At 57.8% G+C, this 26,623-nt stretch overlaps 2 protein-coding genes and 1 pseudogene across 2 annotated transcripts; all 3 read right to left on the bottom strand.

Annotated features, from left to right (window-relative positions):
- Positions 1-538: 538 nt before the first annotated feature.
- LOC117009482 (zinc finger protein 883-like) lies at positions 539-3,696 on the bottom strand. Its single transcript, XM_033083714.2, has 2 exons — positions 3,210-3,696; positions 539-3,101 (listed from the first exon to the last, which is right to left on the bottom strand). Exons 1-2 carry the CDS (start codon positions 3,625-3,627, stop codon positions 1,435-1,437), a joined length of 2,085 nt encoding a protein of 694 aa, XP_032939605.1. The 5' UTR covers positions 3,628-3,696; the 3' UTR covers positions 539-1,434.
- A 1,382-nt stretch (positions 3,697-5,078) lies between these two features.
- Positions 5,079-22,426, bottom strand: LOC117009505 (annotated as a pseudogene).
- Positions 22,427-24,599: 2,173 nt separating this feature from the next.
- On the bottom strand, positions 24,600-26,044 carry LOC117009492 (zinc finger protein 239-like). The gene is made up of 2 exons (XM_033083732.1): positions 26,009-26,044; positions 24,600-25,900 (listed from the first exon to the last, which is right to left on the bottom strand). Exons 1-2 carry the CDS (start codon positions 26,028-26,030, stop codon positions 24,906-24,908), a joined length of 1,017 nt encoding a protein of 338 aa, XP_032939623.1. The 5' UTR covers positions 26,031-26,044; the 3' UTR covers positions 24,600-24,905.
- Between the last annotated feature and the right edge of the window lie 579 nt (positions 26,045-26,623).

The following is a 26,623-nucleotide window of genomic DNA, read 5'->3' as shown; positions in this document are numbered from 1 at the left end:
AGTGTCCAGCTGGGATCCATGCTCTGGTGTCCATTAACACCAGTGTCCAGCTGGGATCCATGCTCTGGTGTCCATCCAGGGTGGGATCCATGCTCTGGTGTCCATCCAGAGCAGTGTCCAGCTGGGATCCATGATCTGCTGTCCATCCAGGATGGGATCCATGGTCTGGTGCCCATCCACACCAGTGTCCAGCTGGGATCCCCCATGTCCCACCATGTCCCCATCCATGGTCCCATCCATGTCCTCCATGTCCCCATCCTTGTCACACCATGTTCCCATCCATGTCCATGTCACACCATGTCCCTATCCATGTCCCCCATGTTCCCATGTCCCCATCCATATCCCACCATGTCCCCGTGCCCCACCATGTCCCCATGTCCCACCATGTCCCCATGTCCCCATCCATGTCCCCATCCATGTCCATGTCACACCATGTCCCCATGTCTCACCATGTCCCCATGTCCCCATCCATGTCCCCATCCATGTCCCACCATGTCCCCATGTCCCCATCCACGTCCCCCATGTCTCCATCCACACCTCAGTTCAACATCTGTATTTTAACCAAACTTTGAAACGTTTTCAAACAGAAACATCGACATTTCAAGGTCAAAACAAAAGAATTTCCCTGCAGGCAGAGCTTGGGTGGGTGGAAGAAACCTGCGTGATTTCCAACCCACTGTCCCCAAAACAACGAGTTTTGATCCAATCCATCCCCAACTGCTTGTGGAAGATGCCAATTAAACAATTCAAAAGGACAACTTATGTTACAGAAGACCTCCAAGGTTATCCAGAGATGACTGATGACAGCAGATGTAAAAAGTGAGATTTTTCTTGAGTCAGAAGAAATATTCTTGCTGTATTTTTACTCTGTCTAGAATTAAGTTTTGGAGATTTCGCTTCAGCTGGTTTTTCACACCAGATCCTCAGGCTTTTACTTTTGAAGGAACTTAAAACAGATTTGTACTTATTTCAAACTGAAATTTCCACTCCTTGTTCATAACTGTGCAACATGGGATCGGAATGGAAACAGGACAGGGGATGGGAATACGGGAATGGGACAGGGAATATGGAAATAACAAACTGGGAAGAGAATATGGGGAGAGGATTAAGGAAATGGAACAGGGAACGGAAATGGGATTATGGAAACAGGATTGGGAATGGGAATATGGGAACAGAACTGGAAATATGAAAATGGAAATGGAAATGGATACGGAGCATGGGACTGGGAATGGGATGTGGGCTGGGATGGGAGCAGGAGGACGTGGAGCCCCCAGCCAGGTGTGTTCCCAACACGGATCAGCGGCACCAGGGCTCAGCGGGGCTCTGCCCACCGGGGCTCACTGGGGATCATCCAGCGCGGATCCTGCCATGGGGGATGGAGCTGGAGCAGCGCACGAAGCTCTTCCCGCACTCGGGGCACGCGCAGGGCTTCCCTCAGTGGAGACTCCGTTGGTGTCGGATCAAGTGAGAGCTCCTGGAGAAGCTCTGCCCACACTCGGGACACTCGTAGGGCCTCTCCCCAGTGTGGATGAGTTGATGTCTGACAAGGTGTGAGTTTTCCTTGAAGCTCTTCCCACAGTCATGGCACTCATAAGGCCTCTCATCGATGTGAGTGCGATAGTGCAGGAGGAGATTGGAGCTTCTCTGAAACCTCTTTCTGCATTTATCACACTCGTAGGGTCTCTCCCCAGTGTGGATGCGCCGGTGGATGATGAGGCTGGAGTTTCGCTTGAAACCCTTCCCACAGATGCAGCACTCATAAGGCCTCTCATCGATGTGAGTGCGAAAGTGCCTGACGAGAATGGAGTTGGTGTGAAACCGCTTCCTGCATTTATCACACTCGTAGGGCCTCTCCCCAGTGTGGATGCGCCGGTGGATGATGAGGCTGGAGTTTTGCTTGAATCCCTTCCCGCAGTCAGGGCACTCATAAGGCCTCTCTCCAGTGTGAGTGCGATAGTGCTGGAGGAGACAAGAACTGCTCTGAAACCTCTTCCTGCATTTATCACACTCGTAGGGCCTCTCCCCGGTGTGGATGCGGCGGTGCTTGACGAGGTATGATTTCTTCCTGAAACCCATCCTGCAGTCGGGACACTCATAAGGCCGTTCCTCGGTGTGAATGCGACAGTGCTGGAGCAGATGGGAGTTGGTTTGAAACCTCCTCCTGCATTTATCACACTCGTAGGGCCTCTCCACAGTGTGGATGCGCCGATGGGTGATGAGGTCTGAGTTTAACTTGAAGCCCTTCCCGCAGTCGGGGCAGCGATACGGCCTCCCCATGATGTGACTGCGATAATGCTTGAGGAGATGGGACCTGCTCTGAAACCTCTTCCTGCATTTATCACACTCGTAGGGCCTCTCCCCGGTGTGGATGAGCTGGTGCCTAACGAGGTTGGAGTTCCGCTTGAAGCACTGCCCGCAGTCAGGGCACTCATAAGGCCTCTCATCCAGGTGAGTGCGATAGTGCATGAGGAGATGGGAGCTGGTCTGAAACCTCTTCCTGCATTTATCACACTCGTAGGGCCTCTCCCCGGTGTGGATGCGCCGGTGCTTGATAAGCGTGGAGTTTTGCTTGAAGCCCTTCCCGCAGTCAGGGCACTCATAAGGCCTCTCCTCTGTGTGAGTGCGATAGTGTCTGTGGAGATGGGCGCGGGTCTGAAACCTCTTCCTGCATTTATCACACTCGTAGGGCCTCTCCTCCGTGTGGGTTCTCTGGTGTGTGTTCAGGTTTGAGATCACTCTGAATCTCTTCCCACACTCCCCACACTCGTAGGGTTGTTCCCCCGTGTGGATTCTCTGGTGTTTGACCAGCTCCGATCTCCACCTGAATCCCTTCCCACATTCCGAGCACTTGTGGGGCTTCTCCCCATCGCGAAGCTGCTCCGGGAGCCCCAGCTCCGAGCTGCGGCCGCCTCCCTGGCCCGGGCTGGCTCTTTGCTGCTGGGATCCCCGGGCTGTGCGTTTGCAGCCCCTCCTGGTGTGGGATCTGCGGGGCTTTTCCTCCCCGTTGCGTTCCTGCGCCGTGGAGCCGCTGCCAACGGCCTCTTGCACGAGGTTCTGCCGCGGGGATTTGTCCTCGCTGCTCTCCGTGCTCAGCTCCTGCTCTGGGGCACGAAGGACAAGCACAGGATGGGATTTGCCTCCGGGCCAGAGCCAAGGACAAGGGCATGGAGCAGGACACAGGGGGAAAGGGGCACTGACTTCCTCCTCACCTGCCTGAGCCTCCAGGGCCATCCTCCTCCTCTTCCTCACGGCCTCCTCCTCCTCCTCGGTGCCGGGGTTTGGGAAATGCTGCTGTGGGGAGGAAAACAAGGGCTGAGCGCGTTGGGTTCGCTGGTGCCGCTGGCCAAGGGCAGCTGGAGAAGTCAGCGCCCCTTTCAGCCTCGGGGGGCCCGGAGCCCGCTCATCACCGAGCTCCCGCAGCCCTCCAGGCTGCCGGGGGTGCCCCGGCTCCGGGATCGGCCCTGGGCGCTCTCCCCGCTCCGGGGCTCCCGCCTTCCCCCCCGGCTCTGCCGCCGATGCCCAGAGCCGAGATCGCCCCCTCCCCGCCGCTCCCGGGCCATCGCCACCTGGGACCCGCCAAGATCCCTCCAGGGCCATTTCGGGCTCGCCTTTGGGCTCCTGCCACATCCAAACATCCCCTGCCCCGCAAAAAAAACCCTCCCGGAGCCCCCCGGGATGGATTGGGGGCGAGCTCCCCTTCCCCGCTTACCTGCGGCTTCTTCTTCAGGGCGGCGCTGGTGCCGGAGCCTGTTCCTGTTCCTGTTGCTGCTGCTGCTCCTCCTCCCGTGTCCCTCCTCTTCCTCCTCCCGTGTCCCTCCTCTTCCTCCTCCTCCCGCTTCTCCTCCGCTCCCAGCCCGGCCCGGCCCGGTGCCGCCACCCAAAAGGAGCCGCGCTGTGGGAATGGGGATCGGGAATGGGGACAGGGACCGGGAATGGGGACAGGCACCGGGAATGGGGACAGGGAACGCGAATACCGGAGAGGGAGAGGGAAAGGAACTGGAAGGGGGATTAGGAAAGGACCCACGGACAGGGAATGGGGACAGGGAATGGCAATGGGAATAATGGAATGGCTCTGAGAATGGGACCGGGTCAGGGAATGGGACCGGGTCTGGGAATGGGACCGGGAAGGAGCACAGGGACCGGGAATTTGGCACCGAGAATGGGACCGGGAACTGCACTACAAGAGTGAGAGCGTGGAAGGATCAGAGACTGGGACTAGAGCATGGACAGCAAGAGTGAGAATGGGATGGGGAATGGGGACAGGGAGCGGGAATGGGGCTGGGAATACGGGAACAGGACGGGGAATGTGGAAGCAGCAAGCGCAGGGAGAATCTGGGCTGGGGATCAGTGCTGAGCAGAGCTGCAGTGAAAGGCAGCGGGGCTGGGAGCTCTGCAGCTGGGCCTGCCCTGGGCTGCTGCGGCCCAGGGCCCAAAGGCTGGAGCTGCAGCCTTGCTCCTGTGGCAAGAGCAGGAGCCTGGTGCAGGCCCTTGGCCCCTGCACGGCCCCAGCAGGAGGGAGGGCTCTGAGGCCCAGGGCTGCTGGCAGCATGGGCTGCTGTGGCCAGCTGGGGGCCTCTGAGCAATGGCCAAAGCCTTGTGCTCTCTGCAGCTGGCCAAGGGCAGCAGCAGGGCTCAAGGCTTCGTGTGGCACAGGCAGCCCCAGCTGGGGAGCCCTCAGGCCCCCGTGGCACAGGCGGCCTCAGCAGCGGCACCGGCAATGGCAGCGCCTGTGGGGATTGGGGATGGCTTTACAGCTTCAGAGAGCACAGCAGCTGCTGCTGCTGCCAAGGTGTTCAGTGCAAAGGCACGGCAGGCTCCAAAGGCAAAGAGTGCCAGGCTCTCAAGTCCCTGTGCAATCTCTGTGGCCTAAAGTGCCCATGGAAGCAGCAGCAGCTCTCTGCTGCCAGAGGGGGAAGCTGCGGCCTGGGACAGAGGCTCGAGAGGCAGATGCTCCCTGGCCTTTCTTCTTCTCTTCTGTTCTTCTTCTTCTTCCTCTGTTTCTTCTCTCCCGTGCTGGCAGTGGTGATGATGATTGTGGTGGAGGAAGAGAGAGTGATGAGAGAGGAGCGAGAGAGAGCTCTGGCTCCAAGGCAGGGATTTTTATTGACAAATTACCCGAAGAAACAAAACCACCAGCCTGAAGCATTTCTCCTTAACCTCTTAGAATTCTGCTTCTCTAATACAAAAGTCTACTTGTCTAACTTGTGCACATGGCCTGTCTGTTCTATCTGAAGAATATAAAAAATATTTTTACTATATTTTATGCTGTCTTGAGCTGTGTTTTTGAGGTCTCACTGCATATCCTTTTCCACACCAGATTGTAAGGGTTTTACATTTCAAGGCACTTAAAAATATATTTCTACTAACTTCAAACTACAGTTTACATTTCTACTTCATATCTATGCAACTTAATATTTCTACTTTCTTAATCTAAACCTTAGACCTCTATTCCATGTGTGTGTGTCTTATTACACTTTAATTTTACAAAAGGGTTTTTATTCTAATTTAATTTCAATTTTAATCCTTGCATTCTGTTCTCTGTTGGAGGGACTCAGAGAGAATCTGTTACACTGCAACAACTGGGAATGGGGACAGAGACTGGGAATGGGGACAGGAATGAAAAGAGGAACTGGGAATGAGAATATAGGAACAGGACAAGGAATATGGAAATGGGAATTGGAGAGAGAACATGGGATAGGGATTAAGATGATGAAAATGGAATGGGAAATGGGACTATGGGAACAAAATTGGGATTGGGAATATGGGAACGGGACTGGAAATAAAGAAATTCAAACATGGGAATGGGAGAGGGACTAAGAGTACAAGAAATGGAACAGGACAGGGAATATGGGACTGGAAATGGGATGTGGGCTGGGATGGGAGCAGGAGGACGTGGAGCCCCCAGCCAGGTGTGTTCCCAACACGGATCAGCGGCACCAGGGCTCAGCGGGGCTCTGCCCACCGGGGCTCACTGGGGATCATCCAGCGCGGATCCTGCCATGGGGGATGGAGCTGGAGCAGCGCACGAAGCTCTTCCCGCACTCGGGGCACTCGCAGGGCTTCCCTCAGTGGTGCCTCTGTTTGTGTTGGGTCACTTGAGACCTCTGTAAGAAGCTCTTCCCACACTCGGGACACTCGTAGGGCCTCTTCCCGGTGTGGATGTGCCGATGCCTGATGAGGGCAGAGTTTTGCTTGAAGCCCTTCCCGCAGTCGGGGCAGCGGTACGGCCTCTCCTTGGTGTGAGTGCGATAGTGAAGGAGGAGACTGGAGCTGCTCTGGAATCTCTTCCTGCATTTATCACACTCGTAGGGCCTCTCCCCGGTATGGATGCGCCGGTGGAGGATGAGCTGTGAGCTGTACTTGAAGCCCTTCCCGCATTCAGGGCACTCATAAGGCCTCTCTCCAGTGTGAGTGCGATAGTGCGTGAGGAGTTCGGAGCTGGTGGGAAACCTCTTCCTGCATTTATCACACTCATAGGGCCTCTCTCCAGTGTGGCTCATCTGGTGTCTCTTCAGTTGTGAGCTCTGGGTGAATCTCTTCCCACACTCCTCACACTCGTAGGGCTTCTCCCCAGTGTGGATTCTCTGGTGTTTTTTCAGGCCTGAGCGATCTGTCAATCTCTGTCCACACTCCTCACACACGTAGTGCCTTTTCCCAGTGTGGGTTCTCCGGTGTCTGTTCAGGTTTGAGCGATATGTGAAACTCTTCCCACACTCCCCACACTTGTAGGGCCTCTCCCCAGTGTGGCTCCTCTGGTGTTGGTTCAGGTTTGATCTCAGGCTGAAACTCTTCCCACACTCCCCACACTCGTAGGGCTTCTCCCCAGTGTGGCTCCTCTGGTGTTGGTTCAGGACTGATCTCTGGCTGAATCTCTTCCCACACTCCCCACACTCATATGCACATTCCCCTGTGTGACAGCGATAGTGTGTGAGCAGTTCGGCGTTTGTCAGAAACCTCTTACTGCATTTATCACACTCGTAGGGCCTCTCCCCGGTGTGGATGCGCCGATGTCTGATGAGGGCAGAATTTTTCTTGAAGCCCTTCCCGCAGTCGGGGCACTCATAAGGCCTCTCATCCAGGTGAGTGCGATAATGCCAGAGGAGAATGGAGTTGGTCTGAAACCTCTTCCTACATTTATCACACTCGTAGGGCCTCTCCCCGGTGTGGGTTCTCTGGTGTCTGTTCAGGTTTGAGCTCAATGTGAATCTCTTCCCACACTCCCCACACTCATAGGGTTTCTCCCCAGCGTGGCTCTTCTGGTGTCTGATCAGGTGTGAGCTCACTCTGAATCTCTTCCCACACTCCTCACACTCGTAGGGCCGTTCCCCCGTGTGGATTCTCTGGTGTTGGATCAGCTCCCATCTCGTCCTGAATCCCTTCCCACATTCCGAGCACTTGTGGGGCTTCTCCCCATCGTGAAGCTGCTCCTGGAGCCCCAACTCCGAGCTGCGGCCGCCTCCCCGGCCCGGGCTGGCTCTTTCCTGCTGGGATCCCCGGGCTGTGCGTTTGCAGCCCCTCCTGGTGCGGGATCTGCGGGGCTTTTCCTCCCCGTTGCGTTCCTGCGCCGTGGAGCCGCTGCCAACGGCCTCTTGCACGAGGTTCTGCCGCGGGGATTTGTCCTCGCTGCTCTCCGTGCTCAGCTCCTGCTCTGGGGCACGAAGGACAAGCACAGGATGGGATTTGCCTCCGGGCCAGAGCCAAGGGCAAGGACATGGAGCAGGACACAGGGGGAAAGGGGCACTGACTTCCTCCTCACCTGCCTGCGCCTCCAGGGCCATCCTCCTCTTCTTCCTCACGGCCTCCTCCTCCTCGGTGCCGGGGTTTGGGAAACCCTGCTTTGGGGAGGAAAACAAGGGCTGAGCGCGTTGGGTTCGCTGGTGCCGCTGGCCAAGGGCAGCTGGAGAAGTCAGCGCCCCTTTCAGCCTCGGGGGGCCCAGAGCCCGCTCATCACCGAGCTCCCGCAGCCCTCCAGGCTGCCGGGGGTGCCCCGGCTCCGGGATCAGCCCTGGGCGCTCTCCCCGCTCCGGGGCTCCCGCCTTCCCCCCCGGCTCTGCCGGCGATGCCCAGAGCCGAGATCGCCCCCTCCCCGCCGCTCCCGGGCCATCGCCACGTGGGACCCGCCAAGATCCATCCAGGGCCATTTCGGGCTCGCCTTTGGGCTCCTGCCACATCCAAACATCCCCTGCCCCGAAAAAAAAACCCAAACCCTCCCGGAGCCCCCCCGGGATGGATTTGGGGCGAGCTTCCCCTCCCCGCTCACCTGCGGCTTCTTGGGGCGCCGCTGGTGCCGGAGCCGGGGGAGCTGCAGCTGAGAGGGCGGGCGAGGGAAGCGCGTGGTTCCAAAAACGCTGCTCCTGTTCCTGCTCCTCCTCCTGTTCCTGTTGCTGGTCCTCCTCCCGTGTCCCTCCTCTTCCTCCTCCTGCCGCTGCTTCTCTTCCTCCCGCTCCTCCTCCGCTCCCAGCCCGGCCCGGCCCCGTGCCGACAGCCAAAAGCAGCCGCGCTCTGGCCCGGGGGGTTGCAGAGCGGCTGCGGCCCGCGCGGCGCTGGGAGTGCTACTGGGAGCACTGGGAATGCCAGGGAGAGCAGCGGCAACGATGCTGAGAGCCCCGGGCAGGAACTGGGAGCGCTTTCCCTGCCAGTGCCGCTCTTACTGGGAGCGAAGTGGGAGCAAAGAGCGCCTAGAGGCCGCGGCGGCCGTTTGTGGGTGGGCGGGGCCAGATGCGTGGTTATGCAATTTTGGGAGCGATCGCGCGCCGGGATTGGTGGGTGGGAGCAGCGCGCGGTTTCTGCGGTGACGTCACCGCCATGAGGGGAACGGAGCGATGGCGGCTGCGTCCGGTGAGAGGGGATCCAGAATGGGGACAGGGACCGGGAATGGGGACAGGGACGGGAATGGGGACAGGGACCTGGAATGGCGACAGACAGGGAATGAGGACCTAGAATGGGGACCGGGAATGGCAACAGGGACCGGGAATGGGGTCAGGGACCGTCAATACCGAAGAGGGACAGGAAAGGGACTGGAGGTGGGATTAGGAAAGGACCCACGCTCAGGGAATGGGACCGGGAAAGAGCACAGGGACGGGGAATTTGGCACCTAGAATGGGACCGGGAACTGGACTACAAGACTGAGAGTGTGAAGGGATCTGGGACTGGGACTAGAGCATCGATATCAAGAGTGAGAATGGGATGGGGAATGGGGACAGGGAACTGGGACCAGGGTTAGGAATACGGGAACAGAACGGGGAATGTGGAAGCAGCAAGCGCAGAGAGAATCTGGGCTGGGGATCAGTGCTGAGCAGAGCTGCAGTGAAAGGCAGCGGGGCTGGGAGCTCTGCAGCTGGGCCTGCCCTGGGCTGCTGCGGCCCAGGGCCCAAAGGCTGGAGCTGCAGCCTTGCTCCTGTGGCAACAAGAGGAGCCTGGTGCAGGCCCATGGCCCCTGCACGGCCCCAGCAGGAGGGAGGGCTCTGAGGCCCAGGGCTGCTGGCAGCATGGGCTGCTGTGGCCAGCTGGGGGCCTCTGAGCAATGGCCAAAGCCTTGTGCTCTCTGCAGCTGGCCAAGGGCAGCAGCAGGGCTCAAGGCTTCGTGTGGCACAGGCAGCCCCAGCTGGGGAGCCCTCAGGCCCCCGTGGCACAGGCGGCCTCAGCAGCGGCACCGGCAATGGCAGCGCCTGTGGGGATTGGGGATGGCTTTACAGCTTCAAAGAGCACAGCAGCTGCTGCTGCTGGCAAGGTGTTCAGTGCAAAGGCACGGCAGGCTCCAAAGGCAAAGAGTGCCAGGCTCTCAAGTCCCTGTGCAATCTCTGTGGCCTAAAGTGCCGATGGAAGCAGCAGCAGCTCTCTGGTGCCAGAGGGGGAAGCTGCGGCCTGGGACAGAGGCTCGAGAGGCAGATGCTCCCTGGCCTTTCTTCTTCTCTTCTTTTCTTCTTGTCCTTCCTCTGCTGCTTCTCTCCCGTGCTGGCAGTGGTGATGATGATGGTTGTGGAGGAAGAGAGAGCGACGAGAGAGGAGCGAGAGAGAGCTCTGGCTCCAAGACAGGGATTTTTATTGACAAATTACCCAATTAGCCCAAACCAACAAGATGAAGCATTTCTCCTTAAGCTCTTAGAATTCTGGTTTTGTAATAAAAAATTCTATTTGTCTAACTTGTGCACATGGCCTGTCTGTTCTATCTGAAGAATATAAAAAATATTTTTACTATATTTTATTCTGTCTTGAGCTGTGTTTTTGAGGTCTCACTGCATATTCTTTTCCACACCAGAATGTAAGAGTTTTACATTTCAAGGCACTTAAAAATATATTTCTACTAACTTCAAACTAAGGCTTACATTTCTACTTCATATCTATGCAACTTAATATTTCTACTTCCTTAATCTAAAACTTAGACCTCTATTCCATGTCTGTGTGTCTTAATACACTTTAATTTCTACAAAAGGGTTTTAATTCTAATTTAATTTCAATTTTAATCCTTGCATTCTGTTCTCTGTTGGAGGGACTCAGAGAGAATCTGTTACACTGCAACAACTGGGAATGGGGACAGAGACTGGGAATGGGGACAGGAATGAAAAGAGGAACCGGGAATGAGAATATGGGAACGGGATATGGAATATGGAAATAGCAATTGGAGAGAGAACATGGGATAGGGATTAAGATGATGGGAATGGAATTGGAAATAGGAATATGAGAACAGAATTGGGAATGGGAATATGGGAATGGGACTGGAAATATAGAAATTCAAACATGGGAATGGGAGAGGAACCAAGAGTACAAGAAATGGAAAAGGACAGGGAGTATGGGACTGGGAATGGGATCTGGACTGGGATGGGAGCAGGAGGACGTGGAGCCCCCAGCCAGGTGTGTTCCCAACACGGACCAGCGGCACCAGGGCTCAGTGGGGCTCTGCCCACCGGGGCTCACTGGGGATCATCCAGTGCGGATCCTGCCATGGGGGATGGAGCTGGAGCAGCGCACTAAGTTCTTCCCGCACTCCGGGCACTCGCAGGGCTTCCCTCAGTGGAGCCTCCGTTGGTGTCAGGTCAAGTGAGAGCTACTGGAGAAGCTCTTCTCACACTCAGAACACTCGTAGGGCCTCTCCCTGGTGTGGATGCGCTGGTTCCTGATGAGGGTGGAGTTTTGCTTGAAGCCCTTCCCGCAGTCGGAGCAGCGGAAGGGCCTCTCCTTGGTGTGAGTGCGATAGTGCAGGAGGAGACTGGAGCTGCTCTGAAAACCTCTTCCTGCATTTATCACACTCGTAGGGGCTCTCCCCAGTGTGGATGCACCGGTGGAGGATGAGCTGTGAGCTGTACTTGAAGCCCTTCCCGCATTCAGGGCACTCATAAGGCCTCTCTCCAGTGTGAGTGCGATAGTGCGTGAGGAGATCGGAGCTGGTGTGAAACCTCTTCCTGCATTTATCACACTCATAGGGCCTCTCTCCAGTGTGGCTCATCTGGTGTCTCTTCAGTTGTGAGCTCTGGGTGAATCTCTTCCCACACTCCTCACACTCGTAGGGCTTCTCCCCAGTGTGGATTCTCTGGTGTTTTTTCAGGCCTGAGCGATCTGTCAATCTCTGTCCACACTCCTCACACACGTAGTGCCTTTTCCCAGTGTGGGTTCTCCGGTGTCTGTTCAGGTTTGAGCGATATGTGAAACTCTTCCCACACTCCCCACACTTGTAGGGCCTCTCCCCAGTGTGGCTCCTCTGGTGTTGGTTCAGGTTTGATCTCAGGCTGAAACTCTTCCCACACTCCCCACACTCGTAGGGCTTCTCCCCAGTGTGGCTCCTCTGGTGTTGGTTCAGGACTGATCTCTGGCTGAATCTCTTCCCACACTCCCCACACTCATATGCACATTCCCCTGTGTGACAGCGATAGTGTGTGAGCAGTTCGGCGTTTGTCAGAAACCTCTTACTGCATTTATCACACTCGTAGGGCCTCTCCCCGCTGTGGATGCGCCGATGTCTGATGAGGGCAGAATTTTTCTTGAAGCCCTTCCCGCAGTCGGGGCACTCATAAGGCCTCTCATCCAGGTGAGTGCGATAGTGCTCGAGGAGAATGGAGTTGGTCTGAAACCTCTTCTTGCATTTATCACACTCGTAGGGCCTCTCCCCGGTGTGGGTTCTCTGGTGTCTCTTCAGGTTTGAGCTCAATGTGAATCTATTCCCACACTCCCCACACTCATAGGGTTTCTCCCCAGTGTGGCTCTTCTGGTGTGTGATCAGGTGTGAGCTCAGTCTGAATCTCTTCCCACACTCCTCACACTCGTAGGGCCGTTCCCCCGTGTGGATTCTCTGGTGTTGGATCAGCACCAATCTCTTCCTGAACCCCTTCCCACATTCCGAGCACTTGTGGGGCTTCTCCCCATCCTGAAGCTGCTCCTGGAGCCCCAGCTCCGAGCTGCGGCCGCCTCCCCGGCCCGGGCTGGCTCTTTCCTGCTGGGATCCCCGGGCTGTGCGTTTGCAGCCCCTCCTGGTGCGGGATCTGCGGGGCTTTTCCTCCCCGTTGCGTTCCTGCACCGTGGAGCCGCTGCCAACGGCCTCTTGCACGAGGTTCTGCCGCGGGGATTTGTCCTCGCTGCTCTCCGTGCTCAGCTCCTGCTCTGGGGCACGAAGGACAAGCACAGGATGGGATTTGCCTCCGGGCCAGAGCCAAGGGCAAGGACATGGAGCAGGACACAGGGGGAAAGGGGCACTGACTTCCTCCTCACCTGCCTGAGCCTCCAGGGCCATCCTCCTCCTCTTCCTCACGGCCTCCTCCTCCTCCTCCTTGGTGCCGGGGTTTGGGAAATGCTGCTGTGGGGAGGAAAACAAGGGCTGAGCGCGTTGGGTTCGCTGGTGCCGCTGGCCAAGGGCAGCTGGAGAAGTCAGCGCCCCTTTCAGCCTCGGGGGGCCCGGAGCCCGCTCATCACCGAGCTCCCGCAGCCCTCCAGGCTGCCGGGGGTGCCCCGGCTCCGGGATCGGCCCTGGGCGCTCTCCCCGCTCCGGGGCTCCCGCCTTCCCCCCCGGCTCTGCCGCCGATGCCCAGAGCCGAGATCGCCCCCTCCCCGCCGCTCCCGGGCCATCGCCACCTGGGACCCGCCAAGATCCCTCCAGGGCCATTTCGGGCTCGCCTTTGGGCTCCTGCCACATCCAAACATCCCCTGCCCCGCAATAAAAAACCCTCCCGGAGCATCCCCGGGATGGATTTGGGGCGAGCTCCCCCTCCCCGCTCACCTGCGGCTTCTCGGGGGCGCCGCTGGTGCCGGAGCCGGGCGAGCTGCGGCTGAGCGGGCGGGCGGGGGAAGCGCGTGGTGCCAAAAACGCCGCTCCTGTTCCTGCCGCTCCTCCTGTTCCTGTTGCTGCTCCTCCTCCCGTGTCCCTCCTCTTCCTCGTCCCGTGTCCCTCCTCTTCCTCCCGCTCCTCCTCCGCTCCCGGCCCGGCCCGGCCCGGTGCCGCCACGCAAAAGCAGCCGCGCTCTGGGAATGGGGATCGGGAATGGGGACAGGGACCGGGAAAGGGGAAAGGGACCGGGAATGCCGCCAGGGACCGGGAATGGGGACAGGGACCGGGACTGGGGACAGGGAATAGGGACAGGGACCGGGAATGGGGACAGGGACCTCGCATACCGGAGAGGAAAAGGGACTGGAAGTGGGATTAGGAAAGGACCCACTGTCAGGGAATGGGGACAGGGAATGGCAATGGGAATAATGAAATGGCTCCGGGAATGGGACCGGGTCTGGGAATGGGACCGGGTCTGGGAATGGGACCGGGAAGGAGCACAGGGACCGGGAATTTGCCACCGAGAATGGGACCGGGAACTGGACTACAAGAGTAAGAGCGTGGAAGGATCAGAGACTGGGACTAGAGCATCCACAGCAAGAGTGAGAATGGGATGGGGAATGGGGACAGGGAGAGGGAATGGGGCTGGGAATACGGGAACAGGACGGGGAATGTGGAAGCAGCAAGCGCAGAGAGAATCTGGGCTGGGGATCAGTGCTGAGCAGAGCTGCAGTGAAAGGCAGCGGGGCTGGGAGCTCTGCAGCTGGGCCTGCCCTGGGCTGCTGCGGCCCAGGGCCCAAAGGCTGGAGCTGCAGCCTTGCTCCTGTGGCAACAAGAGGAGCCTGGTGCAGGCCCATGGCCCCTGCACGGCCCCAGCAGGAGGGAGGGCTCTGAGGCCCATGCTGCCAGCAGCATGGGCTGCTGTGGCCAGCTGGGGGCCTCTGAGCAATGGCCAAAGCCTTGTGCTCTCTGCAGCTGGCCAAGGGCAGCAGCAGGGCTCAAGGCTTCGTGTGGCACAGGCAGCCCCAGCTGGGGAGCCCTCAGGCCCCCGTGGCACAGGCGGCCTCAGCAGCGGCACCGGCAATGGCAGCGCCTGTGGGGATTGGGGATGGCTTTACAGCTTCAGAGAGCACAGCAGCTGCTGCTGCTGTCAAGGTGTTCAGTGCAAAGGCACGGCAGGCTCCAAAGGCAAAGAGTGCCAGGCTCTCAAGTCCCTGTGCAATCTCTGTGGCCTAAAGTGCCGATGGAAGCAGCAGCAGCTCTCTGGTGCCAGAGGGGGAAGCTGCGGCCTGGGACAGAGGCTCGAGAGGCAGATGCTCCCTGGCCTTTCTTCTTCTCTTCTTTTCTTCTTCTTCTTCCTCTGCTTCTTCTCTCCCGTGCTGGCAGTGGTGATGATGATGGTGGTGGAGAAAGAGAGAGCGATGAGAGAAGAGCGAGAGAGAGCTCTGGCTCCAAGACAGGGATTTTTATTGACAAATTAGCCAAAGAAACAAAACCAACAAGATGAAGCATTTCTCCTTAAGCTCTTAGAATTCTGGTTTTGTAATAAAAAATTCTATTTGTCTAACTTGTGCACATGGCCTGTCTGTTCTATCTGAAGAATATAAAAAATATTTTTACTATATTTTATTCTGTCTTGAGCTGTGTTTTTGAGGTCTCACTGCATATTCTTTTCCACACCAGAATGTAAGAGTTTTACATTTCAAGGCACTTAAAAATATATTTCTACTAACTTCAAACTAAGGCTTACATTTCTACTTCATATCTATGCAACTTAATATTTCTACTTCCTTAATCTAAAACTTAGACCTCTATTCCATGTCTGTGTGTCTTAATACACTTGAATTTCTACAAAAGGGTTTTAATTCTAATTTAATTTCAATTTTAATCCTTGCATTCTGTTCTCTGTTGGAGGGACTCAGAGAGAATCTGTTACACTGCAACAACTGGGAATGGGGACAGAGACTGGGAATGGGGACAGGAATGAAAAGAGGAACCGGGAATGAGAATATGGGAACGGGACAAGGAATATGCAAATAGCAATTGGAGAGAGAACATGGGATAGGGATTAAGATGATGGGAATGGAATGGGAAATGGGAATATGGGAAGAGAATTGGGAATGGAAATATGGGAATGGGACTGGAAATACAGAAATTCAAACATGGGAATGGGAGAGGGACTAAGAGTACAAGAAATGGAGCAGGACAGGGAATATGGGACTGGGAATGGGATGTGGGCTGGGATGGGAGCAGGAGGACGTGGAGCCCCCAGCCAGGTGTGTTCCCAACACGGATCAGCGGCACCACGGCTCAGCGGGGCTCTGCCCACCGGGGCTCACTGGGGATCATCCAGCGCGGATCCTGCCATGGGGGATGGAGCTGGAGCAGCGCACGAAGCTCTTCCCGCGCTCGGGGCACTCGCAGGGCTTCCCTCAGTGGTGCCTCTGTTTGTGTTGGGTCACTTGAGACCTCTGTAGGAAGCTCTTCCCACACTCGGGACACTCGTAGGGCCTCTTCCCGGTGTGGATGTGCCGATGCCTGATGAGGGCAGAGTTTTGCTTGAAGCCCTTCCCGCAGTCGGGGCAGCGGTACGGCCTCTCCTTGGTGTGAGTGCGATAGTGAAGGAGGAGACTGGAGCTGCTCTGGAATCTCTTCCTGCATTTATCACACTCGTAGGGCCTCTCCCCGGTGTGGATGCGCCGGTGGAGGATGAGCTGTGAGCTGTACTTGAAGCCCTTCCCGCATTCAGGACACTCATAAGGCCTCTCTCCAGTGTGAGTGCGATAGTGCGTGAGGAGATCGGAGCTGGTGTGAAACCTCTTCCTGCATTTATCACACTCATAGGGCCTCTCTCCAGTGTGGCTCATCTGGTGTCTCTTCAGTTGTGAGCTCTGGGTGAATCTCTTCCCACACTCCTCACACTCGTAGGGCTTCTCCCCAGTGTGGATTCTCTGGTGTTTTTTCAGGCCTGAGCGATCTGTCAATCTCTGTCCACACTCCTCACACACGTAGTGCCTTTTCCCAGTGTGGGTTCTCCGGTGTCTGTTCAGGTTTGAGCGATATGTGAAACTCTTCCCACACTCCCCACACTTGTAGGGCCTCTCCCCAGTGTGGCTCCTCTGGTGTTGGTTCAGGTTTGATCTCAGGCTGAAACTCTTCCCACACTCCCCACACTCGTAGGGCTTCTCCCCAGTGTGGCTCCTCTGGTGTTGGTTCAGGACTGATCTCTGGCTGAATCTCTTCCCACACTCCCCACACTCATATGCACATTCCCCTGTGTGACAGCGATAGTGTGTGAGCAGTTCGGCGTTTGTCAGAAACCTCTTACTGCATTTATCACACTCGTAGGGCCTCTCCCCGCTGTGGATGCGCCGATGTCTGATGAGGGCAGAATTTTTCTTGAAGCCCTTCCCGCAGTCGGGGCACTCATAAGGCCTCTCATCCAGGTGAGTGCGATAGTGCTCGAGGAGAATGGAGTTGGTCTGAAACCTCTTCTTGCATTTATCACACTCGTAGGGCCTCTCCCCGGTGTGGGTTCTCTGGTGTCTCTTCAGGTTTGAGCTCAATGTGAATCTCTTCCCACACTCCCCACACTCATAGGGTTTCTCCCCAGTGTGGCTCTTCTGGTGTCTGATCAGGTGTGAGCTCAGTCTGAATCTCTTCCCACACTCCTCACACTCGTAGGGCCGTTCCCCTGTGTGGATTCTCTGGTGTTGGATCAGCACCAATCTCTTCCTGAACCCCTTCCCACATTCCGAGCACTTGTGGGGCTTCTCCCCATCGTGAAGCTGCTCCTGGAGCCCCAGCTCCGAGCTGCGGCCGCCTCCCCGGCCCGGGCTGGCTCTTTCCTGCTGGGATCCCCGGGCTGTGCGTTTGCAGCCCCTCCTGGTGCGGGATCTGCGGGGCTTTTCCTCCCCGTTGCGTTCCTGCGCCGTGGAGCCGCTGCCAACGGCCTCTTGCACGAGGTTCTGCCGCGGGGATTTGTCCTCGCTGCTCTCCGTGCTCAGCTCCTGCTCTGGGGCACGAAGGACAAGCACAGGATGGGATTTGCCTCCGGGCCAGAGCCAAGGGCAAGGGCATGGAGCAGGACACAGGGGGAAAGGGGCACTGACTTCCTCCTCACCTGCCTGCGCGTTCAGGGCCATCCTCCTCCTCTTCCTCACGGCCTCCTCCTCCTCCTCGGTGCCGGGGTTTGGGAAATGCTGCTGTGGGGAGGAAAACAAGGGCTGAGCGCGTTGGGTTCGCTGGTGCCGCTGGCCAAGGGCAGCTGGAGAAGTCAGCGCCCCTTTCAGCCTCGGGGGCCCGGAGCCCGCTCATCACCGAGCTCCCGCAGCCCTCCAGGCTGCCGGGGGTGCCCCGGCTCCGGGATCGGCCCTGGGCGCTCTCCCCGCTCCGGGGCTCCCGCCTTCCCCCCCGGCTCTGCCGCCGATGCCCAGAGCCGAGATCGCCCCCTCCCCGCCGCTCCCGGGCCATCGCCACCTGGGACCCGCCAAGATCCCTCCAGGGCCATTTCGGGCTCGCCTTTGGGCTCCTGCCACATCCAAACATCCCCTGGCCGGCAAAAAAAAACCCTCCCGGAGCCCCCCGGGATGGATTCGGGGCGAGCTCCCCCTCCCCGCTCACCTGCGGCTTCTCGGGGTCGCAGCTGGTGCCGGAGCCGGGCGAGCTGCGGCTGAGCGGGCGGGCGGGGGAAGCGCGTGGTGCCAAAAACGCTGCTCCTGTTCCTGCCGCTCCTCCTGTTCCTGTGGCTGCTCCTCCTCCCGTGTCCCTCCTCTTCCTCCTCCCGTGTCCCTCCTCTTCCTCCTCGTGCCGCTGCTCCTCTTCCTCCCGCTCCTCCTCCGCTCCCAGCCCGGCCCGGCCCGGTGCCGACACCCAAAAGCAGCCGCGCTCTGGGAATGGGGACCGGGAATGGGGACAGGGATCGGGAATGGGGACAGGGACCGGGAATACCAGACAGGGAGAGGGATAGAGACTGGAAGTGGGATTAGGAAGGGACCCACGGACAGGGAATGGGGACAGGGAATGGCAATGGGAATAATGGAATGGGTCTGAGAATGGGACCGGGTCTGGGAATGGGACCGGGAAGGAGCACAGGGACCGGGAATTTGGCACCGAGAATGGGACCGGGAACTGGACTACAAGAGTAAGAGCGTGGAAGGATCAGAGACTGGGACTAGAGCATCCACAGCAAGAGTGAGAATGGGATGGGGAATGGGGACAGGGAGAGGGAATGGGGCTGGGAATACGGGAACAGGACAGGGAATGTGGAAGCAGCAAGCGCAGAGAGAATCTGGGCTGGGGATCAGTGCTGAGCAGAGCTGCAGTGAAAGGCAGCGGGGCTGGGAGCTCTGCAGCTGGGCCTGCCCTGGGCTGCTGCGGCCCAGGGCCCAAAGGCTGGAGCTGCAGCCTTGCTCCTGTGGCAAGAGCAGGAGCCTGGTGCAGGCCCATGGCCCCTGCACGGCCCCAGCAGGAGGGAGGGCTCTGAGGCCCAGGGCTGCTGGCAGCATGGGCTGCTGTGGCCAGCTGGGGGCCTCTGAGCAATGGCCAAAGCCTTGTGCTCTCTGCAGCTGGCCAAGGGCAGCAGCAGGGCTCAAGGCTTCGTGTGGCACAGGCAGCCCCAGCTGGGGAGCCCTCAGGCCCCCGTGGCACAGGCGGCCTCAGCAGCGGCACCGGCAATGGCAGCGCCTGTGGGGATTGGGGATGGCTTTACAGCTTCAGAGAGCACAGCAGCTGCTGCTGCTGCCAAGGTGTTCAGTGCAAAGGCACGGCAGGCTCCAAAGGCAAAGAGTGCCAGGCTCTCAAGTCCCTGTGCAATCTCTGTGGCCTAAAGTGCCCATGGAAGCAGCAGCAGCTCTCTGGTGCCAGAGGGGGAAGCTGCGGCCTGGGACAGAGGCTCGAGAGGCAGATGCTCCCTGACCTTTCTTCTTCTCTTCTTTTCTTCTTCTTCTTCCTCTGCTTCTTCTCTGCCGTGCTGGCAGTGGTGATGGTGATGGTGGTGGAGGAAGAGAGAGCGACGAGAGAGGAGTGAGAGAGCGCTCTGGCTCCAAGACAGGGATTTTTATTGACAAATTACCCAAAGAAACAAAACCACCAAGATGAAGCATTTCTCCTAAACCTCTTAGAATTCTGGTTTTGTAATAAAAAATTCTACTTGTCTAACTTGTGCACATGGCCTGTGTGTTCTATCTGAAGAATATAAAAAATATTGTTACTATATTTTATGCTGTCTTGAGCTGTGTTTTTGAGGTCTCACTGCATATCCTTTTCCACACCAGATTGTAAGGGTTTTACATTTCAAGGCACTTAAAAATTTATTTCTACTAACTTCAAACTACGGTCTACATTTCTACTTCATTTCTATGCAACTGAGTATTTCTACTTCCTTAATCTAAAGCTTAGACCTCTATTCCACGTGTGTGTGTCTTATTACACTTTAATTTCTACAAAAGATTTTTAATTCTAATTTGATTTCAGTTTTAATCCTTGCATTCTGTTCTCTGTTGGAGGGACTCAGAGAGAATCTGTTACACTGCAACAACTGGGAATGGGGACAGAGACTGGGAATGGGGACAGGAATGAAAAGAGGAACTGGGAATGAGAATATGGGAACGGGACAAGGAATATGGAAATAGCAATTGGAGAGAGAACATGGGATAGAGATTAAGATGATGGGAATGGAATGGGAAAGGGGAATATGAGAACAGAATTGGGAATGGGAATATGGGAATGGGACTGGAAATACAGAAATTCAAACATGGGAATGGGAGAGGGACTAAGAGTACAAGAAATGGAACAGGACAGGGAATATGGGACTGGGAATGGGATGTGGGCTGGGATGGGAGCAGGAGGACGTGGAGCCCCCAGCCAGGTGTGTTCCCAACACGGATCAGCGGCACCAGGGCTCAGCGGGGCTCTGCCCACCGGGGCTCACTGGGGATCATCCAGCGCGGATCCTGCCATGGGGGATGGAGCTGGAGCAGCGCACGAAGCTCTTCCCGCACTCGGGGCACTCGCAGGGCTTCCCTCAGTGGTGCCTCTGTTTGTGTTGGGTCACTTGAGACCTCTGTAAGAAGCTCTTCCCACACTCGGGACACTCGTAGGGCCTCTTCCCGGTGTGGATGTGCCGATGCCTGATGAGGGCAGAGTTTTGCTTGAAGCCCTTCCCGCAGTCGGGGCAGCGGTACGGCCTCTCCTTGGTGTGAGTGCGATAGTGAAGGAGGAGACTGGAGCTGCTCTGGAATCTCTTCCTGCATTTATCACACTCGTAGGGCCTCTCCCCGGTATGGATGCGCCGGTGGAGGATGAGCTGTGAGCTGTACTTGAAGCCCTTCCCGCATTCAGGACACTCATAAGGCCTCTCTCCAGTGTGAGTGCGATAGTGCTGGAGGAGATCGGAGCTGGTGGGAAACCTCTTCCTGCATTTATCACACTCATAGGGCCTCTCTCCAGTGTGGCTCATCTGGTGTCTCTTCAGTTGTGAGCTCTGGGTGAATCTCTTCCCACACTCCTCACACTCGTAGGGCTTCTCCCCAGTGTGGATTCTCTGGTGTTTTTTCAGGCCTGAGCGATCTGTCAATCTCTGTCCACACTCCTCACACACGTAGTGCCTTTTCCCAGTGTGGGTTCTCCGGTGTCTGTTCAGGTTTGAGCGATATGTGAAACTCTTCCCACACTCCCCACACTTGTAGGGCCTCTCCCCAGTGTGGCTCCTCTGGTGTTGGTTCAGGTTTGATCTCAGGCTGAAACTCTTCCCACACTCCCCACACTCGTAGGGCTTCTCCCCAGTGTGGCTCCTCTGGTGTTGGTTCAGGACTGATCTCTGGCTGAATCTCTTCCCACACTCCCCACACTCATATGCACATTCCCCTGTGTGACAGCGATAGTGTGTGAGCAGTTCGGCGTTTGTCAGAAACCTCTTACTGCATTTATCACACTCGTAGGGCCTCTCCCCGGTGTGGATGCGCCGATGTCTGACGAGGGCAGAATTTTTCTTGAAGCCCTTCCCGCAGTCGGGGCACTCATAAGGCCTCTCATCCAGGTGAGTGCGATAGTGCTCGAGGAGAATGGAGTTGGTCTGAAACCTCTTCTTGCATTTATCACACTCGTAGGGCCTCTCCCCGGTGTGGGTTCTCTGGTGTCTCTTCAGGTTTGAGCTCAATGTGAATCTCTTCCCACACTCCCCACACTCGTAGGGTTTCTCCCCAGTGTGGCTCTTCTGGTGTGTGATCAGGTGTGAGCTCAGTCTGAATCTCTTCCCACACTCCTCACACTCGTAGGGCCGTTCCCCCGTGTGGATTCTCTGGTGTTGGATCAGCACCAATCTCTTCCTGAACCCCTTCCCACATTCCGAGCACTTGTGGGGCTTCTCCCCATCCTGAAGCTGCTCCTGGAGCCCCAGCTCCGAGCTGCGGCCGCCTCCCCGGCCCGGGCTGGCTCTTTCCTGCTGGGATCCCCGGGCTGTGCGTTTGCAGCCCCTCCTGGTGCGGGATCTGCGGGGCTTTTCCTCCCCGTTGCGTTCCTGCGCCGTGGAGCCGCTGCCAACGGCCTCTTGCACGAGGTTCTGCCGCGGGGATTTGTCCTCGCTGCTCTCCGTGCTCAGCTCCTGCTCTGGGGCACGAAGGACAAGCACAGGATGGGATTTGCCTCCGGGCCAGAGCCAAGGGCAAGGACATGGAACAGGACACAGGGGGAAAGGGGCACTGACTTCCTCCTCACCTGCCTGCGCCTCCAGCGCCATCCTCCTCCTCTTCCTCACGGCCTCCTCCTCCTCCTCGGTGCCGGGGTTTGGGAAATGCTGCTGTGGGGAGGAAAACAAGGGCTGAGCGCGTTGGGTTCGCTGGTGCCGCTGGCCAAGGGCAGCTGGAGAAGTCAGCGCCCCTTTCAGCCTCGGGGGGCCCGGAGCCCGCTCATCACCGAGCTCCCGCAGCCCTCCAGGCTGCCGGGGGTGCCCCGGCTCCGGGATCGGCCCTGGGCGCTCTCCCCGCTCCGGGGCTCCCGCCTTCCCCCCCGGCTCTGCCGGCGATGCCCAGAGCCGAGATCGCCCCCTCCCCGCCGTTCCCGGGCCATCGCCACCTGGGACCCGCCAAGATCCCTCCAGGGCCATTTCGGGCTCGCCTTTGGGCTCCTGCCACATCCAAACATCCCCTGCCCCGCAAAAAAAACCCTCCCGGAGCCCCCCCGGGATGGATTTGGGGCGAGCTCCCCCTCCCCGCTCACCTGCGGCTTCTCGGGGGCGCCGCTGGTGCCGGAGCCGGGCGAGCTGCGGCTGAGCGGGCGGGCGGGGGAAGCGCGTGGTGCCAAAAACGCTGCTCCTGTTCCGGCCGCTGGTTCCTGTTCCTGCTGCTGCTCCTCCTCCCGTGCCCCTCCTCTTCCTCCTCCCGTGTCCCTCCTCTTCCTCCCGCTCCTCCTCCGCTCCCAGCCCGGCCCGGCCCGGTGCCGCCACCCAAAAGCAGCCGCGCTCTGGGAATGGGGATCGGGAATGGGGACAGGGACCGGGAAAGGGGAAAGGGACCGGGAATGGGGACAGGGACCGGGACTGGGGACAGGGAATAGGGACAGGGACCGGGAATGGGGACAGGGACCTCGCATACCGGAGAGGAAAAGGGACTGGAAGTGGGATTAGGAAAGGACCCACTGTCAGGGAATGGGGACAGGGAATGGCAATGGGAATAATGAAATGGCTCCGGGAATGGGACCGGGTCTGGGAATGGGACCGGCAAGGAGCAAAGGGACCGGGAATTTGGCACCGAGAATGGGACCGGGAACTGGACTACAAGAGAGACAGCGTGAAGGGATCTGGGACTGGGACTAGAGCATGCACAGCAAGAGTGAGAATGGGATGGGGAATGGGGACAGGGAGCGGGAATGGGGCTGGGAATACGGGAACAGGACGGGGAATGTGGAAGCAGCAAGCGCAGAGAGAATCTGGGCTGGGGATCAGTGCTGAGCAGAGCTGCAGTGAAAGGCAGCGGGGCTGGGAGCTCTGCAGCTGGGCCTGCCCTGGGCTGCTGCGGCCCAGGGCCCAAAGGCTGGAGCTGCAGCCTTGCTCCTGTGGCAACAAGAGGAGCCTGGTGCAGGCCCATGGCCCCTGCACGGCCCCAGCAGGAGGGAGGGCTCTGAGGCCCAGGGCTGCTGGCAGCATGGGCTGCTGTGGCCAGCTGGGGGCCTCTGAGCAATGGCCAAAGCCTTGTGCTCTCTGCAGCTGGCCAAGGGCAGCAGCAGGGCTCAAGGCTTCGTGTGGCACAGGCAGCCCCAGCTGGGGAGCCCTCAGGCCCCCGTGGCACAGGCGGCCTCAGCAGCGGCACCGGCAATGGCAGCGCCTGTGGGGATTGGGGATGGCTTTACAGCTTCAGAGAGCACAGCAGCTGCTGCTGCTGTCAAGGTGTTCAGTGCAAAGGCACGGCAGGCTCCAAAGGCAAAGAGTGCCAGGCTCTCAAGTCCCTGTGCAATCTCTGTGGCCTAAAGTGCCGATGGAAGCAGCAGCAGCTCTCTGGTGCCAGAGGGGGAAGCTGCGGCCTGGGACAGAGGCTCGAGAGGCAGATGCTCCCTGGCCTTTCTTCTTCTCTTCTTTTCTTCTTGTTCTTCCTCTGCTTCTTCTCTCCCGTGCTGGCAGTGGTGATGATGATGGTGGTGGAGGAAGAGAGAGCGACGAGAGAGGAGCGAGAGAGAGCTCTGGCTCCAAGACAGGGATTTTTATTGACAAATTACCCAATGAGCCCAAACCATCACCCTGAAGCATTTCTCCTAAACCTCTTAGAATTCTGGTTCTCTAATACAAAAGTCTACTTGTCTAACTTGTGCACATGGCCTATCTGTTCTATCTGAAGAATATAAGAAATATTCTTACTATATTTTATTCTGTCTTGAGCTGTGTTTTTGAACTATCAGTGCAACTTGTATTTTGTATTACATTTTATGGCTTTTACTTTTTAAGGCATTTAAAACATATTTCTACATACGTCACACTAAGGTTTATACTTCTGCTTCGTATCTATGCAACCTAATATTTCTAATCCTTAAAACTAAACCCTTGACCTCTATTCCATGTGCGTGTGTGTTAATGTAATTTAATTTCTCGAACGGTTTTAAATTTCATTCTTGCATTCTGTTCTCTCTCATAGGACTGAGAGAGACTTCTGTGTTCCACACTGCAACAACCTGGGAATGGTAATGTAGATAGAAACTGGGAATGGGGACAGGGACATGGGAAGGGAATAAAATAGGACTTGGGAATGGAAATATTGGTCAGGGAATATGAAAATAGCAATTGGAGAGAGAACATGGGATGGAGATTAAAATGATGGGACTGCGATCGTAAATGGGAATATGAGAACAGAATTGGGAATGAGAATATGGGAAGTGGGACTGGAAATATAGAAATTCAAACATGGGAATGGGAGAGGGAGCAAGAGTACAAGAAATGGAACAGGACAGGGAATATGGGACTGGGAATGGGATGTGGACTGGGATGGGAGCAGGAGGACGTGGAGCCCCCAGCCAGGTGTGTTCCCAACACGGATCAGCGGCACCAGGGCTCAGCGGGGCTCTGCCCACCGGGGCTCACTGGGGATCATCCAGCGCGGATCCTGCCATGGGGGATGGAGCTGGAGCAGCGCACGAAGCTCTTCCCGCACTCGGGGCACTCGCAGGGCTTCCCTCAGTGGAGACTCCGTTGGTTTTCGGTCAAGTTAGAGCTACTGGAGAAGCTCTTCCCACACTCGGGACACTCGTAGGGCCTCTCCCCGGTGTGGGTGCGCTGGTGGGTGATGAGGGCAGAGTTTTGCTTGAAACCCTTCCCGCATTCGGAGCACTCATAAGGCCTCTCATCGATGTGAGTGCGATAGTGACGGAGGAGATGGGAGCTTCTCTGAAACCTCTTCCTGCATTTATCACACTCGTAGGGCCTCTCCCCAGTGTGGGTGCGCCGGTGGATGATGAGGCTGGAGTTGTGCTTGAAGGCCTCCCCACAGTCAGGGCACTCATAAGGCCTCTCATCCAGGTGAGTGCGATAGTGCCCGAGGAGACAGGATCTGCTCTGAAACCTCTTCCTGCATTTATCACATTCGTAGGGCCTCTCCCCAGTGTGGATCTTCAGGTGTGTTCTCAGGCTTGACCTCTGGCTGAATCTTTCCCCACACTCCCCACACTTGTAGGGCCGTTCCCCGGTGTGGATCCTTTTGTGTAGGATCAGGCTTGAGCTCAATGTGAATCTCTTCCCACACTCCCCACACTCATAGGGTTTCTCCCCAGTGTGGATTCTCTGGTGGACAATCAGGCTTGAGTTCACTGCGAATCTTTTCCCACACTCCTCACACTCGTAGGGCCGTTCCCCCGTGTGGATTCTCTGGTGATTGATCAGATCCCATCTCGACCTGAGCCCCTTCCCACATTCCGAGCACTTGTGGGGCTTCTCCGCATCGTGAAGCTGCTCCTGGAGCCCCAGCTCCGAGCTGCGGCCGCCTCCCCGGCCCGGGCTGGCTCTTTCCTGCTGGGATCCCCGGGCTGTGCGTTTGCAGCCCCTCCTGGTGTGGGATCTGCGGGGCTTTTCCTCCCCGTTGCGTTCCTGCGCCGTGGAGCCGCTGCCAACGGCCTCTTGCACGAGGTTCTGCCGCGGGGATTTGTCCTCGCTGCTCTCCGTGCTCAGCTCCTGCTCTGGGGCACGAAGGACAAGCACAGGATGGGATTTGCCTCCGGGCCAGAGCCAAGGGCAAGGACATGGAGCAGGACACAGGGGGAAAGGGGCACTGACTTCCTCCTCACCTGCCTGCGCCTCCACGGCCATCCTCCTCTTCTTCCTCACGGCCTCCTCCTCCTCCTCCCCGGTGCCGAGGTTTGGGAAATGCTGCTGTGGGGAGGAAAACAAGGGCTGAGCGCGTTGGGTTCGCTGGTGCCGGTGGCCAAGGGCAGCTGGAGAAGTCAGCGCCCCTTTCAGCCTCGGGGGGCCCGGAGCCCGCTCATCACCGAGCTCCCGCAGCCCTCCAGGCTGCCGGGGGTGCCCCGGCTCCGGGATCGGCCCTGGGCGCTCTCCCCGCTCCGGGGCTCCCGCCTTCCCCCCCGGCTCTGCCGGCGATGCCCAGAGCCGAGATCGCCCCCTCCCCGCCGCTCCCGGGCCATCGCCACCTGGGACCCGCCAAGATCCCTCCAGGGCCATTTCGGGCTCGCCTTTGGGCTCCTGCCACACCCAAACATCCCCTGCCGCGAAAAAACCACCCTCCCGGAGCCCCCCGGGATGGATTTGGGGCGAGCTCCCCCTCCCCGCTCACCTGCGGCTTCTCGGGGGCGCCGCTGGTGCCGGAGCCGGGGGAGCTGCGGCTGAGCGGGCGGGCGGGGGAAGCGCGTGGTGCCAAAAACGCTGCTCCTGTTCCTGCCGCTCCT

This window comes from Catharus ustulatus, chromosome 33 (assembly GCF_009819885.2).
Source record: "Catharus ustulatus isolate bCatUst1 chromosome 33, bCatUst1.pri.v2, whole genome shotgun sequence".
NCBI classification, from domain to species: Eukaryota; Metazoa; Chordata; class Aves; order Passeriformes; family Turdidae; genus Catharus; species Catharus ustulatus.
Note: the sequence above shows the minus strand (reverse complement) of the source record. Positions and strands in the feature narration are given on the sequence as shown.